The sequence below is a fragment of the Equus quagga genome, chromosome 13 (assembly GCF_021613505.1).
Source record: "Equus quagga isolate Etosha38 chromosome 13, UCLA_HA_Equagga_1.0, whole genome shotgun sequence".
NCBI classification, from domain to species: domain Eukaryota; kingdom Metazoa; phylum Chordata; class Mammalia; order Perissodactyla; family Equidae; genus Equus; species Equus quagga.
In genome coordinates, this window is record NC_060279.1 from 87,290,142 (window position 1) to 87,305,222 (window position 15,081).

The window sequence follows — 15,081 nt, forward strand, 5'->3', positions numbered from 1 at the left end:
GGGGGGGGGGGGGGGGGGGGGGGGTGTGTGGTAGGAAGTGTGGTGAGAAGTCACTGAATTGCAGAAATGCATAGCTGAGTAGAGTAGGTTTAGAGGCATCTTTTTTGGTGGTGGGTAACAGCTTTATTGAGATATAATTCCCATACATTTAAAATGTACAGTTCAGTAGCTTTTAGTATTTTCACAGAGTTGTACATCCATTGGCACCGTCAATTGTACAACTTCTTCATTAGCCCAAAATGAAAAAGAAACCGAAAAAAGGAGGAACTCTGCACTCCTTCCTTGTCATCCTGCCCTCCTCCTCCCCCTAGCCCAAGCAGCCACCAATCTATTTTCTGTCTCTCTAGATTTGCCTATTCTGGACATTTCATATACATGGAATCATATACTACATGGTCCTTTGTGGTTAACTTCTTTCGCTTAGCGTGATGATTTCAAGGTTCCTGCATGTTATGGCACATGTCAGTTCTTCATTCCTTTTCATTTCCAAACAATGCTCCATTGTATGGATTGGGCACATTTTATTTGTCCATTCGTCCACTGATGGATATTTGGGTTGTTTCTACTTTTTGGCTCTCATGAATAACACTGTTATGATCATTCATGTACAAGTTTTTGTATGTAACAAGGGTCTTTAGTGTTGGAAACTCAGTCTTGGCCAAACCCCCGGTTATTCAGGAGGATGGAGTCCTCACTTGCATGTCAGGAAGGTCTCCAAGTCTGGTTCCAGGATCTGGATGCAGTGCAATGGTTTCTCCCCTTAGAGTGAAAACCCACAGGAAGCAAGCAGCCGGGAAACGAGAGGGCACGGATGATGAAGATCCTGTCATGGGTACAGTTGCCTGGGTGAGTGATGTGGGCATCTTCTCATGCAGTGGGGGGCCCTGTGCATGTCCATTTGGTGAGTCCAGGCTGAGCTTCTTAGCATTTGTCCAAATCTGCTCTTCCCTAGTCACCTGGGCAGACACCTGGGAATTGACTTCCCTTCTGTTCTTCCCCTTCATTTCCCAGAGTGAATGGTCCCCTGGTTATCCTCTTCCTTCAACCCTGCTGACTACTGAGCCTACCTCACCTCTTTGCCAGATAAAGACTGCCAGAACAGTCTTCCAAATTCTATTTACTTTCCAGCCATTCTGGAATTTCAATGTTGTTTGCTGCCACTGCTTAGGGAATCAAGTCACATTCCTGGATCCGATATTTGAGGTCCTTCTTGAGATCTCCCCTGATGGCCACTTCAGCCTCTGGCTCTGCCCCGTGGTCCAGCCACACTGACCTTGTCACTGTCTCTATACAATGACTTCTTTATGACTTGGAGCCTTTGCATGGACAATACCTCTCACCTGAAGTGCCCTCCCTTCTGCATTTACAGCAGACCACTTCATCTCATTCTTCTAGCTCCAATCAATATCAACATCTCCTACTCTGGGAAACCTTTGTCATTTCCTTCTCCGTCAATGTCCATCCATCCTGTTCTGTGTCCCCGAAGCCCCATGTGCATCCCTGTGCAGAGGGGCACGTCACACATCACTGTATTTACCTGTCTTCACCCTCTCATTGTCCTTGTGAAGGCCTTGGGGACAGAGGCTGGAATTTTGTCTCACTCTGTCCCTGTTCTGCATGTTCCCCCTCCCCTTATATAAAGTTGGGCTGTGTTAGATGGAATTATTCAAAATGCTTTGTTCATCACCAAGCCTTTATCAGTGGAGCAAGGCTTGTTCTCTTTGACTTACTCGTTTTTATTCATAATGTGATAAGCAGCTGTGAACCCACCATCCAACTCAAGACCTCAAACGCTGATAACTTACATCTGCCCATATTGATCTCTGACCCAGCCCCAGTAACCACTGCTCTGAATCTTTTGTTCGTAGTGTTATCACATATATCTGTATCTGAAATATACCCTATTTAGTTTAACTGCTTCTGAACCTACAAAGGGGGTCACGCTCCAGGCCCTCTTCTTGGACTTGCTTTGTAGACTCAGCATTATGTTGTGAAGATTCCTCCATGTTGTTGCACAAAGTTGCAGTTCCCATTGTATAATATGTCATTTTATGATTATTATCTAAGCTTGAACTGGTGGACATTTGAGTTCTATCCAGATGCTACTGTTACAAACATTCTTATTCATCTCACTGTATTCAAGTGTAAGAGTTTTTCTTTAGCATTACTTAAGCATCTATTATTAGGTCATAGCGTATGTGAATGTTCATATTTACAAGATCGTGACAAATGGTTTTCCAAAGCATTTCCATCCATTTATACTCTTATCTGTGCCTATGAGATTCTGTTGATCGACAATCTCTCCAGCTGCTGGTTTTCCCAACTTTTTTGTCATCTCACTATCTCATTATGGTGCTGATTTTCATTTCCTTGGTTGCCGATGAGGATGAGAATCTCTCTGCGTCTTCACTGGCATATGAACACCTCCTCTCTAATATACCTGGTCACATTTGTAGCCCATTTTTTCTGTTGGGTGTTTGACCTTTTCTTATTAAATTTGTTGGAGAGCTTTATATATTTTTATACTACTTTTTTGGTTATACGTATTGCAAATATCTTCTCCCAGTGAGTAACTTGTCTTAAGTTCTTTACTGTAATATAAACATATTCAACAATCTTCTCTTTTCGATTGAGTGCCTTTTGGGTCTCATTTAAGAAAGTCTTTCCTGGGGTTGGCCTGGTGGCACAGCAGTTAAGTGCACACGTTCCGCTTCCGGCTCGGGGTTCGCCAGTTCGGATCCTGGGTGCGGACATGACACTGCTTGTCAAGCCATCCTGTGGTCGGCGTCCCACATATAAAGTAGAGGAAGATGGGCACAGATGTTAGCTCAGGGCCGGTCTTCCTCAGCAAAAAGAGAAGGATTGGCAGCAGTTAGCTCAGGGCTAATCCTGCCCGCCCCCCCCCCCCAAAAAGAAAATCTTCCCCATCCTAAACTTCAGACATTCAAGTATAGTTCCTACTAAAAGTTTTGTTTTCTTTTGGACATTTGAAGACTTAATCTAACTGGAGTTGATTTTTGTGTGTGGTGTGCAGTATTGATCCATGTATTTTCCTCCTTCATTTGTAGAATATTCTCTCCCTCCCTCCCTCACTAATCTGCCATGCCACTTCTGTCGTATATCAAAATTCTATACATGTGTAAGTCTCTTTCTGTGGTGTCTATTCTGTTCCAACGGTCAATTTCACTGCCTCTGAGTCAGAACTGTTTATAGAGTCAACAGAATCTATAGACTCAAAAATAAGTCCTAATGTCTGACATAACAAGGTCTCTTCCTTAATCTTCTTCAATAATGTCTTGACTATTCTTGAGTCTTTGTTCTTCTATTTAAATGCTAGAATTAGTTTGTCAAGTTCCCCAAAATATTCTTCTTGCTGTTTTGACTGGAATTACATTGAATCTATAGATCAATTAGGGAAGAATTTACTTGTTTACGAATTCAAATTTTCTTATCCTCGAAAGCAGATATCTCTCTATTGGTTTAAATCTTTTTTAATATTTTCAAAAAAGAAGTAGAATTCCTTCACACAGGTCTTACACATATTTTGCTATTTTTTCTTTCTAAATACTAGTTTTTGTTACTGTTATAAAATGCTATCATTTTAAAAGTGCATTTGCTGATTGCTCATTGCTGGTATGCAGAATGAAAATATCTTTTGAAAATACGTGAGGTTGTTTTTTGCAATTCAAAAAACCACAGACTGGTCTTGGGTGTCATTTCCGTCATGAATCAGCTTGTCCTTTGGGGCTTTAGGTCCTGAACAAGAAACACCTGGTCCCGTGCATTTTCTGCAGATCTTCTTCTAAGGGGTTTCAGATTTCTACAAAAGATTCATTCTGCAGAATAAGTGATGGGGAAGTGAGCACACTCAGACTACCCCATCCGGCAATGGAAGTCCTTGTAACACCTCAGATTGTGGGCAGTATGTGACTACAGATTGTTTGAACAGTAGCCACTTTCCTCATTTCCTCACTATTTGTCCACACACAGCTTCTCCTTTTACTTTCCTTTTTACTTTCCTCAACTTCCTGAAGGAGTTGAGGCCCTCTCCTGGGTTCCTCCAGCCTCTTCACTATAAATGTTCATCTCTGTGTAGTGACACCCACATCTTCTGGGGCATCAGCAGTCTCAGTGCTGAGAATTCTCTTCATTCTCTCAGTAGATGCAGGAACGAGCGACACACAATGGCATATTTAATTGATCTTATATTCTTCCAACTTGTTAACCTCTCCTGTTCATTCTAATAATTTGTATACAGACATTGAAGTATTTTTATAGACTTTTTTTTAATTAAAAAAATATCACAAATTGGTCTTGAGTGCCACTTAGAATCTTTTGGGATTTCAAATTAGTTGATCATATCTTCTACAAAACACAGTTTATTTCTTCACTTTGATCCTAAACACTTCCTTCCTTTTTCCTGTCTTCATATCCTGGCTAATCCTCCAAAGTCAAATAGAGGTGGTGAAGCTGAGCATCCATTATTACTCCTGTTTTTGAAGAAAATGCACCCAATATCTTGCCATTTAAGTTGGTTTTTGGTCGTAGGATTTTTTTTTAATAGGTAACCATCATCAGGGTAAGGAAGTTCCTTCCGATCACTAAACGATTTAAGTTTTTATCATAAATTTCTGTTGAGCTTTTCAAATGCATCTACTGATATGATTTTCCCCTCCTCTCTTACCATTGTGAATGACACTTCATGGTTTTCTAATAGAAACTACTCTAGCATCCCTGAGAAAGAACCAAATTGTTCATTATACATATATATGTGTGTGTGTGTGTATGTATATATATATATATATTTTAATACCCTAGTAAATTCAGTCTGCTATCCTTTGGTTTAGTGTGTTTGCATCTATGTGCATGGGCAAAATGGGCCTTCATTTTCCTTTCTCCTCCTGTCATATGCTTGTTAGAGTATCAAGATAATATTGAAGAATTGGAGAATATTCCTGCATTTTCTATTATCTGGAAGAGAGTGTATAAAATTGGAATGACCTGTTTCTTGAATAATTAATAGGCGTCACTAGTAAAACCACCTAGATGTGCTCTTGTTTCTATGTGCAATTTTTCTGATTCAGTCATTTTACATGTTCTTCCGTGAGCTTTTTTTTTAAGAATTTGTTCATTTCACCTAAGTTTTATCATTTTTTGATGAAAGGTTATGGGTAGTACTCTTTTAATTTTATTCTGTTGGGTTTAATTGGGATTACTTCCCCTTTTACATTCCTGACCAGTCTTTTGTGACTTCTCTCTTTTTTCCCTAGACAAATCTTGTCAATTGTTTGCCTATTTTGTTATTAGTTTCAAGAAACCAACTTTGAGGATTGTTAATTTTATCGCTGTATCTTGGTTTTCTATTTTATTTATTTTGACTCTCATTTTCTTAGTACCTTCCTTCTGCTTGCTTTGGCTTTTTCTGGTGTTCTTTTGCTAACCTTTTACACCAGAAACTTAGCTTATTAATGTATAACACTCTTCCTTCATTATAAAAGCATTTACGGGTAAATTTCTTTCAAAACATCGCTTTAACAACACCCATTATTAAAATTTGTTGACTTGATCTGTGGCCTGGTGTGTGATGAATTTTTGTGTGTATTTCCCGTGTGCTTAAGAAGAAGGTATGTTTTCTGTTTCTTAGATTCTATATCAGTGGATCAATTGGCCAGTGTGTTAATCGTATTGTTCAAATCCAAAGCTTTACTAATAGGTCTTCACGGCCTATCAATAATTGATAGAGGGATGTTGAAATCCCACATTAGGATAATATATTTGTCAATTTTTTCCTGTAGTTCTACCAAATATGTTTCTTATAGTGGATGTACTTTTAAATTACAACCATATATTTTAGGAGTCTTGCATCCTCTTAGTGAATTGAACAAAACACACGTAGTAATTCTCTCTACTCTTCTTAATACTTTTTGCTTCAGAGTCTATTTGGTTGGATCTTAACAGAGATACACCAATTTCTCATTGGTCAGTAAGGCTCCTGATATTTTTCCACCCTTTTTCCCCCAATACTTATTTATGCTTTAGCAATGATTTTTGTAAACAATATATAACTAGTTTTTTTAAAATCCAATTTGACATCCTCCGTTGAGTCCACTCTATCTGTGTTTATTGTGGTTATTGATATATGTGGATTTCTTTCTACTATTTTACCTTCTCCTTTCACTTGGGTCCATTTTTTTCAATATTTTATTTTCTCCTTTCTTACTTAAAAAATTGATACCTCTGTATTACAGCTAACAAAAGAACTTGAGCATGCTTCTATATCTGTTGGTTTCTCCTCCTCCCACCTTCCACAATTTTGGTTCCATTTCTAGATCTCCAGTTTTCGTTCTCGGTGATTATGAACATATTTAACATTTTTCTATTCGTTGGTCTTTTTTTTTTTAATACACAGGTACACATTTTACTGAAGTATTTTGTCACCTTTATATCTCATATTTATTGCAGTGTTTCTTGCTTTTGTTATCTTTATTTGAATTCTTTTTGTTTGAATTCTCCCTCCCACTGTGTTTTCAATTGGGTTTTGCTGTGTTAAGATGTCTGAAGACTTGCGTGTCTGAAGATATTTTTTATCCTCCTACATTTGAATTTCATTTGGCAGGATATAAATTCTAAGATCATGGTGATTTTCCTTCAAAGCTTTAAACATTTTACTCCACTGCTTCTTGTACTCTTCATCGCTGTTAAGAAATCTTATGTCTGTCTGAATCTTGCACATTTGTAGGTAATCCATTCATTTTCCCTGGAAACTTTTACACTTTCTCTTTGGTTTTGATTTTCTTAAGATTCATTACAGGGGCTGGCCCCATGGCATGGTGGTTAAGTTTGTGGCACAGCTTCAGCAGCCCAGGGTTCGCTGGTTCAGATCCTGGGTGCAAACCTACACGCTGCTCATCAAGCTATGCTGTGGTGGTGTCCCACATAGAAGAACTGGAATGACTTACAACCAGGATATGCAAATATCTGCTGGGGCTTTGGGGAGAAAGAAAAAAGAAAAAAAGAGGAAGATTGGCAACAGATGGTAGCTCAGAGCCAATCTTCCTTGACAAAAAAAAAAAAGAGAGAGAGAGAGATTCACTATAGTGTGTTAGGGTGTGGGTTTCCCCTTGTCTCTTTTCTCGCATTTGTGGGCCCCTTTCAGCTGAGGTGGCTCATCTTTCTTTAATTCTGATAATTTTATCACCACTATTTACACTCAAATATTTCTCCTCTTTTTATTTCCTATTTTTCACATTTGGGGACTATTATAGTTTGAATTGAGATTTTTCTCTTTCTATCCTCCATCTACCGTAACTTTTCTTTCATATGTTCTATTCTGCATCCTTCCCTACTCTAGGGGAGGCTTCAAACTGCCCTTCCAGCTCATGAACTTGCCTCCCATCGTATTCATTCTGTTCTTCAGCCCATCTGTCAGGTTCATCCTATTATATTTTTCAGACATAATATTTCCACTTTTTACATAGTTATATACATAGTTCCTTTTTAATAATTTACATAATTTCTTGTTTTACACACATAGTTTCTGATGTACATAATTTCTTAATCTTTTTTTTTTTTTTTTTTTTTTTGGTGAGGAAGATTCACCCTGAGCTAACATCTATTGCCAGTCTTCCTCTATTTTGTGTGTGGATCATTGCCACAGCATGGCTGATGAGTGGTGCAGATCCTCACCCAGGATCTGAACCCATGAACCCCAGCCACTGAAGCAGAGCATGCTGAACTTAACCACTATGCCGCAGGGCTGGCCTCCATAATTTCTTACTCTTTCTTGCATGCTGGTAATAGCATTGCTTACCTCTTTTAGTGCATTTAGTATGTTTAGTTTAAATTCTTGATTAAAGTGTTCTGATGCTTGTGCTTTGGAGGTTCCATCAGCTTGTTTTTCTTCTGGGACATTTACACTCCACAGGCGTCCAGTCTTCTGACCTGTGAGCTCGTATTCCCCTGGGATTTTAGCTACTCTGTCTTACAGTGTCGATTGGGTGAGGGCGAAGGGCAGATGCTGTCTGTGTCAGCTCAAAGGAGAGAAGGAGACAAGCCCTGGGGTGGAGCACTCCCAGGCACCAATCACAACTGATCGTTCCCACTTCCCATCTCCCCAAGAAAGCAGCTCAAGCCACCCTTTTGCCTTCAGACCCTCAGGGAGAAGTAGCATTGAGCCAGGACTCCTCTTGGATTTTGATCCACGAGACTCAGGAGTTTGGAAAGGAGAGAATGGACAAAAGAATCCCAAAGGCCGGCAAAGCTCCATCTCTGCTTTCTTCACCCCAGTGGGCCTTTGGTGCTTGTCCAAGGAAACCTGCCTGTCACTGCCCTGTCCGTGTTCTGAGTTCTGCAACAAGAGGATAGGCAGTGATTGTCCCAGGGCAAGGGTGGAGGAGAGAAAGGAGTAGAACTCAAGCATATTTGAGGTGGCTTATCCTCTCGTCAACAAGCCAGTCTCCCCGGCCGTGGGATGCAGCGCCCCACCGTCCCAACTCCATTCCTTCAAATTAGCCTTTACTTTCCTCTCTGGATTTCAATGTAATGATTGATCAATCGATCGACTGATTGATTTATGAAATTTTGTCATCCCGTAGCTCTGTAGTTCCTCCAAAGTTGGATCTTAGGAAATAGAGCCAGTAGTGTGGATGAATTCACTATCTTGACAGGCACTACCGGAGAGAGAACTTTGTTTTTCCCGTTATTTTATTTTCTACCTTTCTGGGCACTTTCATAGTGTAGGCAGAATAGTAAAGTGATGAACTTTAGTTCAATTTCCTGCGTTCAAGTCCTGGAATTACCCATTTCCAAAGTGTGTGACTTTGGGACAAATGAATTAACCTCTCTGTGTCTTTGCTTTCTCTTCTGAAAATGAATCCATTGAGATGTCAGGACCCGTCTCACTGAGTTGTTACAAGAACTGCTTAGAAGAGCGCGTGGGGACAACCCTTACATGTATTGCCTAATATTGCTATTCCCTCTCTAACAAGGAACTGCATGAAGGCAGTTATCTTGAACTGTTTCAGTCCCTCTTACACTCCCATTTGCAAGAATGGCACCTAACTCATAGCAAGCACTCAGCAAAGAGATGTTGAGTGAAAGAATGAACACATCCCTCTCTCCTGTTCATTAATCTAAGCTGTGTCTTGTCTTATGAGTCTCAATTTAATCTTTTTTTCATAGAAGATAAGGCTATTAATGGACACATGTCCTTATTTCCCCCTCTTTGGCTGCAGTAGGGTCAATGAACATAGCTGCTTTGTCATTTCATCTCATCTTGCTCACACCTAATACGGGTAGCTCCCTCCAGATAGTCTATTTTTTTCTGACATCATGAAACCACTTTTCCCTAATCTCCAATCCTTTTTCCCCCTTTTCTGAGCTAGTATTTGAAGGATAATGTTGCCTTCAACACACTTTTGTATAGCGTGGTGGTGTAGAGGTTTGGGCATATGTGGGAGAGGAAAGGGAATTGTTCACCAGTGTCTGGGTACCATCTTTACTGGGGACATGAGTTCTGCTCTATTTTTGTTTTCATTTTATGGAACTTGGGTCCAGGATCCATAAGAGCCATCTCTTTTCTGGTTTCTGCATAAAATATCTCATCACACACATCAAAGTTGGAAGTTTGCTTTGTCTATAATCTTGGTCCTTGTCTATCATCTGGTCCTCCTAGCAGACTGTAAGCTGCCTGAGGGCAGGGTCTTTGTCTGCGTTCTCACACTGTCCATCTGGCCCCTCACCCAGGACCCGGCACAGGGGACATGGCCAATTACACGGCAGGCCTGGGTTTGATTCCTGGCTCTGTCATTTACTAGATGAGTGACCTTGGGCAAGTTTCTTAACCTCTCCCTATCTCAGTTTCCTTATCTTTAAATGGGGATAATAAGAATATAATTCATACTGGGATTTGATGAGGATTAAATGCAATTAGTAAGCCCTTGATATGGCCTAATCAATTGTAGTATCACAAAATTTTAAGTGAATGAACAAATAGTTGAGTTCATAAGAAATGTGTATGGAATAAAAGGATGAATGAGTAAATTTACCATCAGCCCAACTTCCCCTTGGGGGCCGTGCCCACCTTTGTTCCTTCTCTGACTCCCTTCTGTCCCCTTTCCTCAGGGTTCCAGGCAAAAGCCCCAGCCAGAGAGCCCCCCAGAGCAAGTGTCCCCTGCCGGAGATGCCCCTCCCTCAGAGGAGCAACAGGAACTTCATTATGCCTCTCTCAGCTTTCACCAGATGAAGTTTCAGGAGCCTCAGGACCAGGAGGCCACCAGCACCAACGAGTACTCTGAGATCGGGGCAAGCAAATGAGGACTTGCCCAGAGCTCAGTCCTGGCAGAGGGAGCACAGCCTCTGAGGCAGAAAGAGGAAGTCAATGACTAAGGGAAGCCTGAGGAGCTGTTGCAGCAATATTAACATTAACTATGATATGAGCATCCCCTGGTAGAGCAGAAAAAAGACAGGTGATAGGATTAGAGACTTGGGCTTAAATGCAGGCTCCAGCACTTCCTAACGCATTGGTCTCAAGCAACTCACTTCATCTCTGGGTGCCTCAGTTTACCGTTCTGTAAATCAGAAATCGTGCATTCCTACCTCAAAGGTGGTTGTGAGCATTAAAGAAATTGGCATAGGGAAATCAACCCACAGAGGTCCCGGCTTAGGGCATGTGCTCAGTGCCTGCTGGTCTCTCTTCCTTCTACAAAAAGGTCCTGTTGGCAAGTTCTCCTGAGGCTGAAGTGACCAGGCACAGGGGACAGAGAAGCAACTGGTCGATGTTATTTTCCTTCCCAGAATGCTTCAAAGCCTCCCCAGGGAACGACTGGCTCCTCAACCTGGCATTTGGTTCATGATACAGCATCTTATAATCTCTCTGTGGTCATCTCCTTCCTCTACTTGTACTTGTCAGTTTTTCCCACTCATTCCTCCACCTCCTGATCTCCAGTCCCTTCACCATCTCATTTGTGGGCTCCAAAGTGATCTTTCCAACAGCTGGAGAGCTAACTCTCTCTCCTGCACAAACCCATTCATGACTCCCTGGCCTTGGACAGTACATCACAAGCAACTGCTCCTGGCACTTGAAATCCTTCATAACCTCACTGCTATCTACTGATCCATCCTCTCCTCTTGGCCATTCTTTTTTTTTTTTTTTTTTTTGAGGAAGATTAGCTCTGAGCTAACATCTGCCACCAATCCTCCTCTTTTTGCTGAGGAAGACTGGCCCTGAGCTGACATCCATGCCTATCTTCCTCTACTTTATATGTGGGATGCCTGCCGCAGCATGGCTTGCCAAGCGATGCCATATCCGCACGCGGGATCCTAACTGATGAACCCTGGGCTGCCGGGCTACCAAAGCAGAACATGCGAACTTAACCACTGTGTCACCCGGCCAGCCCCATTGACCATTCTTCTTTAACCCTTCCATGCTGGTTCATACCCATGTCTTTACAATTTGAGATCCCTCTCTTGGAGGCCATGCTGCCTTGCTTTCATCTGGCTTACGCTATGTTGTCCTTCAAACTTGAGTCATGGACAGATTTGGATTGAGAAGGTGGATTGGACAAAGAGCTCATAGTTTCCCTCCTTTAAAGTTGAACAAATTTAATTTATTTTGAAGAAAGCACTAAAACAAACACAGCCCCAAATTCACCAGCAGCACTGTAGTGTAAGTGCTAACCATAAGCTTTCTTGACCGTAAGTTTTAATTGTCATCAAGCTTTTGATTGCTGAGCCATCCATTTTGAAGACGTGCATCTCAGATAAACGTATTGCCAGCTGTACAACTAGAGAAAGAGCCAGGCGGCCCCGTTTGTGAACCTTCCTTTTTAGGAAGCCATAGGTGAATTATATAACTGACCTCTTGAGTTACCCTGCTTTTCCCTTCCTGCCCTTTAATTTCTGCTCTTATGTTTTAAATTTGCCAGTAGTGAACCTGCAAAACCATAGACACCCCAGCCTCAACCCCAGTAAAGGCAGAACCCCAGGTCCTTACTGTCTCTGGCTCTCTATACCCGCGATCTCGCTGAATGGCCCTCGGGGTGCTGTGTCTCCTCCAGGACTTTTGAGTAATAAAAGTTGATTTTTCAAAGTTTCCTGATGGTTGCTGCTGAAGCGTGTTCTGCAATCATAAAAACAACCACAAAGGCTGGTCCAGCCACAACCTTGGCTCCAGTCAGGGAAATGTTTGTGGGGCTCATCTCAAATAAAACAGGCCCAGGTGAGTGCCCCCAGCAACACAAAACAAGCACCCAAACCTGGATCAATTATTTGCTAAACTTTAGAAAGTGGCCACGAGGAAAGAAGTGGACAGTTCCAGCATGGAACCAGGAGGACATTGATTCCCGACATCCACTACCCAAACCCCATTTTCAGCACCATAAGGAGTTGAGTTGTGACTCTGGTTTCGGTAATGACAGGTTAGATTATTCTGATCAAGCCTCCTGCTGAAAATAACAAAATCCTTTGGAAAAGATGAAAAGGCAAAAAAAGAAAAAAAATCCCTTACTTTAAAAGTATAGAATACCTGAAAAGAAAATGGGAACTTACCAGGCCAGAATTTGGGGACAAGCTTGAACCCAGAGAATAAGGCAGGATATCTAAGCCAAATACCAAAATTCCCAGTGGCATTTGCCCATACTCAACATGTGAGTTTTGGTTGTGTGGCCTTGCAAGGTCCTGGAAATGGAAGTCAAGACGCTGGCTCTGCCTAAGGTGGGAAGTTTCCTAGGGGATTACTTCCACACTGAGTTTGTATCGAAACTGGTGGCCAGATAGCCATTAATGATTAGATAGCTAGTGTAGGGAAGGAAGAACTATTCCTTTATCCTCTAGGTCCTTCTGGCTGGTCTAATAATTAAATTGACATGAAACAGAATAATAGGAGAAAATCCAACAAAGTGTAATAACATGTATACATGGGAGAAACCCAGGAAAACTGAGTAACTCGCCAGAATGGCCAAAGCCACCTTAAATACCATCTTCAGCTGGAGACAAAGGAGGATGTTGGGGGCAGTGGTTTGGGACTTCAAAGGGGAGGAAGGCAATTCACATGGAGATGGAAAAGCAAATTTGTGGTAAGCAAATGTTTACCATGCCTTTCAAAGACCATGAGAGATGAAAGGGACTTTGTTAGGTTCGTCCTTGTCTATCACACCTAGTTTATATTAAACTGTAGTTATCTTGTGGTATTAGTTCCTTCCTGGAACTGGCTTTCTATCTCAAACTCTTTTAGGTCGTTAGAGGGAAGGTCAAAGTTTCTTTCAGAGTCTTTTGTCCTTAAAAATAAGCCAAAGAGACACTATTTTTTTTTTTTTATTATTGGCGCCTGAGCTAACATCTGTTGCCAATCTTCCTTTTTTTCCCTTCCTCTTCTCCCTGAAGCCTCATCAGTACAAAGTTCTCTATTCTGGTTGTGGGTCCTTCTGGTTGTGCTACATGGGACAACGCCTCAGCACGGCCTGATGAGTGGTGCCACGTCCGCGCCCAGGATCCAAACTGATGAAACCCTGGGCCGCCAAAGCCAAGTGCGGGAACTTAACCGCTCAGCCATGGGGCCAGCCCCAAAGACACATTTTGTAGTGGCCAATTCTGATTAGTAACTAAAGTTTTTTCTGCAGGCAATTATCAATTGAGGCTTTCGTCATTTCCCCCCACAGCCCATTCTTAGTTGTGCTGCTTGTTCTTAAAAGTCATGTAGATAAGCAATATATTATCAGACTCCCATAGTTTCCTGATAGATAACATGTCTGATGTTCGGGTCACCATGATCACGGTGCTTAAGCTGTTCTTCAGGAACTGAGAGTAGACTTCTTGTTCAGTTTAAGTTGGTTGAGACCAGCGACCCATCAACTGGGCTTGCGTGAATGTCCAATAAGTGACCCTTTGACATCGGGGGGGCCGAAAACTCCACCCTCAGATCATGCAAAGACTGCCATTTTGTGAACATGCATCTTATGAAGAGCCCTGAATCTTGACTATGTTTGCACAGATTATTGAATACCTCACTTTTCCAGCCCTCCAATCATCTGCCCCCATACTTTAGACCACCTTGCCCCTTTATCCCATAAATATCCCTAATCCCCATTTTTGGGGAGTCGGATTTGAGAATTGTTGTCCCATCTCCTCACTGGCTGCCTTGTGAATAAACCCTTTCTCTTCTGCAAAACTCATCATCTCAGTGATTGGCTTACTGTGTGGTGGGCAAAACAGGCCTGGTTTGGTAACAGTATCAGTGTAACAGTGAGTCAAAGAAAACCAAAAGAACCCAAACCAGAGGAAAAAGACAGATCATCTTCAAAAGAGGAGCAGTTTAATTGACTGAATTCTCAGTAGCAACCATGGGGAGCAGAAGAAAGCAAATACTATCTTTAAATATCACTTTATATAATCTATACTTGGTAGAAAGCATTAAAAAATGAGGAAGCAATACAAATCTTTTAGAACAAATAAATGGTGGAGTTCATTACCTATAGAATAAAATAAAAGATAGTTTTAAAATTCCTGACAATAGGGGCCAGCACAGTGGCACAGCAGTTAAGTGCCCATGTTCTGCTTTGGTGACCCGGGGTTCACCAGTTCGGATCCTGGGTGTGGACATGGCACTGCTTGGCACGCCATGCTGTGGTAGGCGTCCCACATATAAAGTGGAGGAAGATGGGCACGGATGTTAGCTCAGGGCCAGTCTTCCTCAGCAAAAGGAGGAGGATTCGCAGCAGTTAGCTCAGGGCTAATCTTCCTCAAAAAAATAAATAAACAAATAAAATAAAACTCCTGACAATAATAACAGCTAAGTCCCAAGTGTGTAGGGGAAGACAAGTGTATTTTACATTTCTTAACATCAACATACTATCTAGGAAGAGAGAGAAGTTTTCACTTACTAAAATCTTTGATAAGTTAATTATATGTGCAGTAATTTTTATGGCAATGACTACAAGAATAGAGTTAGAATGTATAACGTATAAACTAGAAGTCATTAAAAGTGTACTGTAAAAAAAACTTAGTAAATCAAAAGAAGACAAAAATGGAGAGATAAATTAATGTGGAATTGGTGGCACATATAGAAAATAAAATATAATGTGGGTT

General features: G+C 41.4%; 1 protein-coding gene across 1 annotated transcript in view; it reads left to right on the forward strand.

Moving 5' to 3' along the window:
• LOC124250315 (sialic acid-binding Ig-like lectin 5) overlaps positions 1-11,111 on the forward strand; it is a gene marked incomplete at its 5' end in the record, with an annotated part of 13,277 nt that extends 2,166 nt beyond the window's left edge. The window contains 2 exons of the mRNA XM_046682122.1: positions 765-846; positions 10,123-11,111. Of these exons, the coding sequence (XP_046538078.1) occupies positions 765-846; positions 10,123-10,314 (274 nt within the window). The remainder of the gene's footprint in view (positions 1-764; positions 847-10,122) is intronic.
• Positions 11,112-15,081: the final 3,970 nt, after the last annotated feature.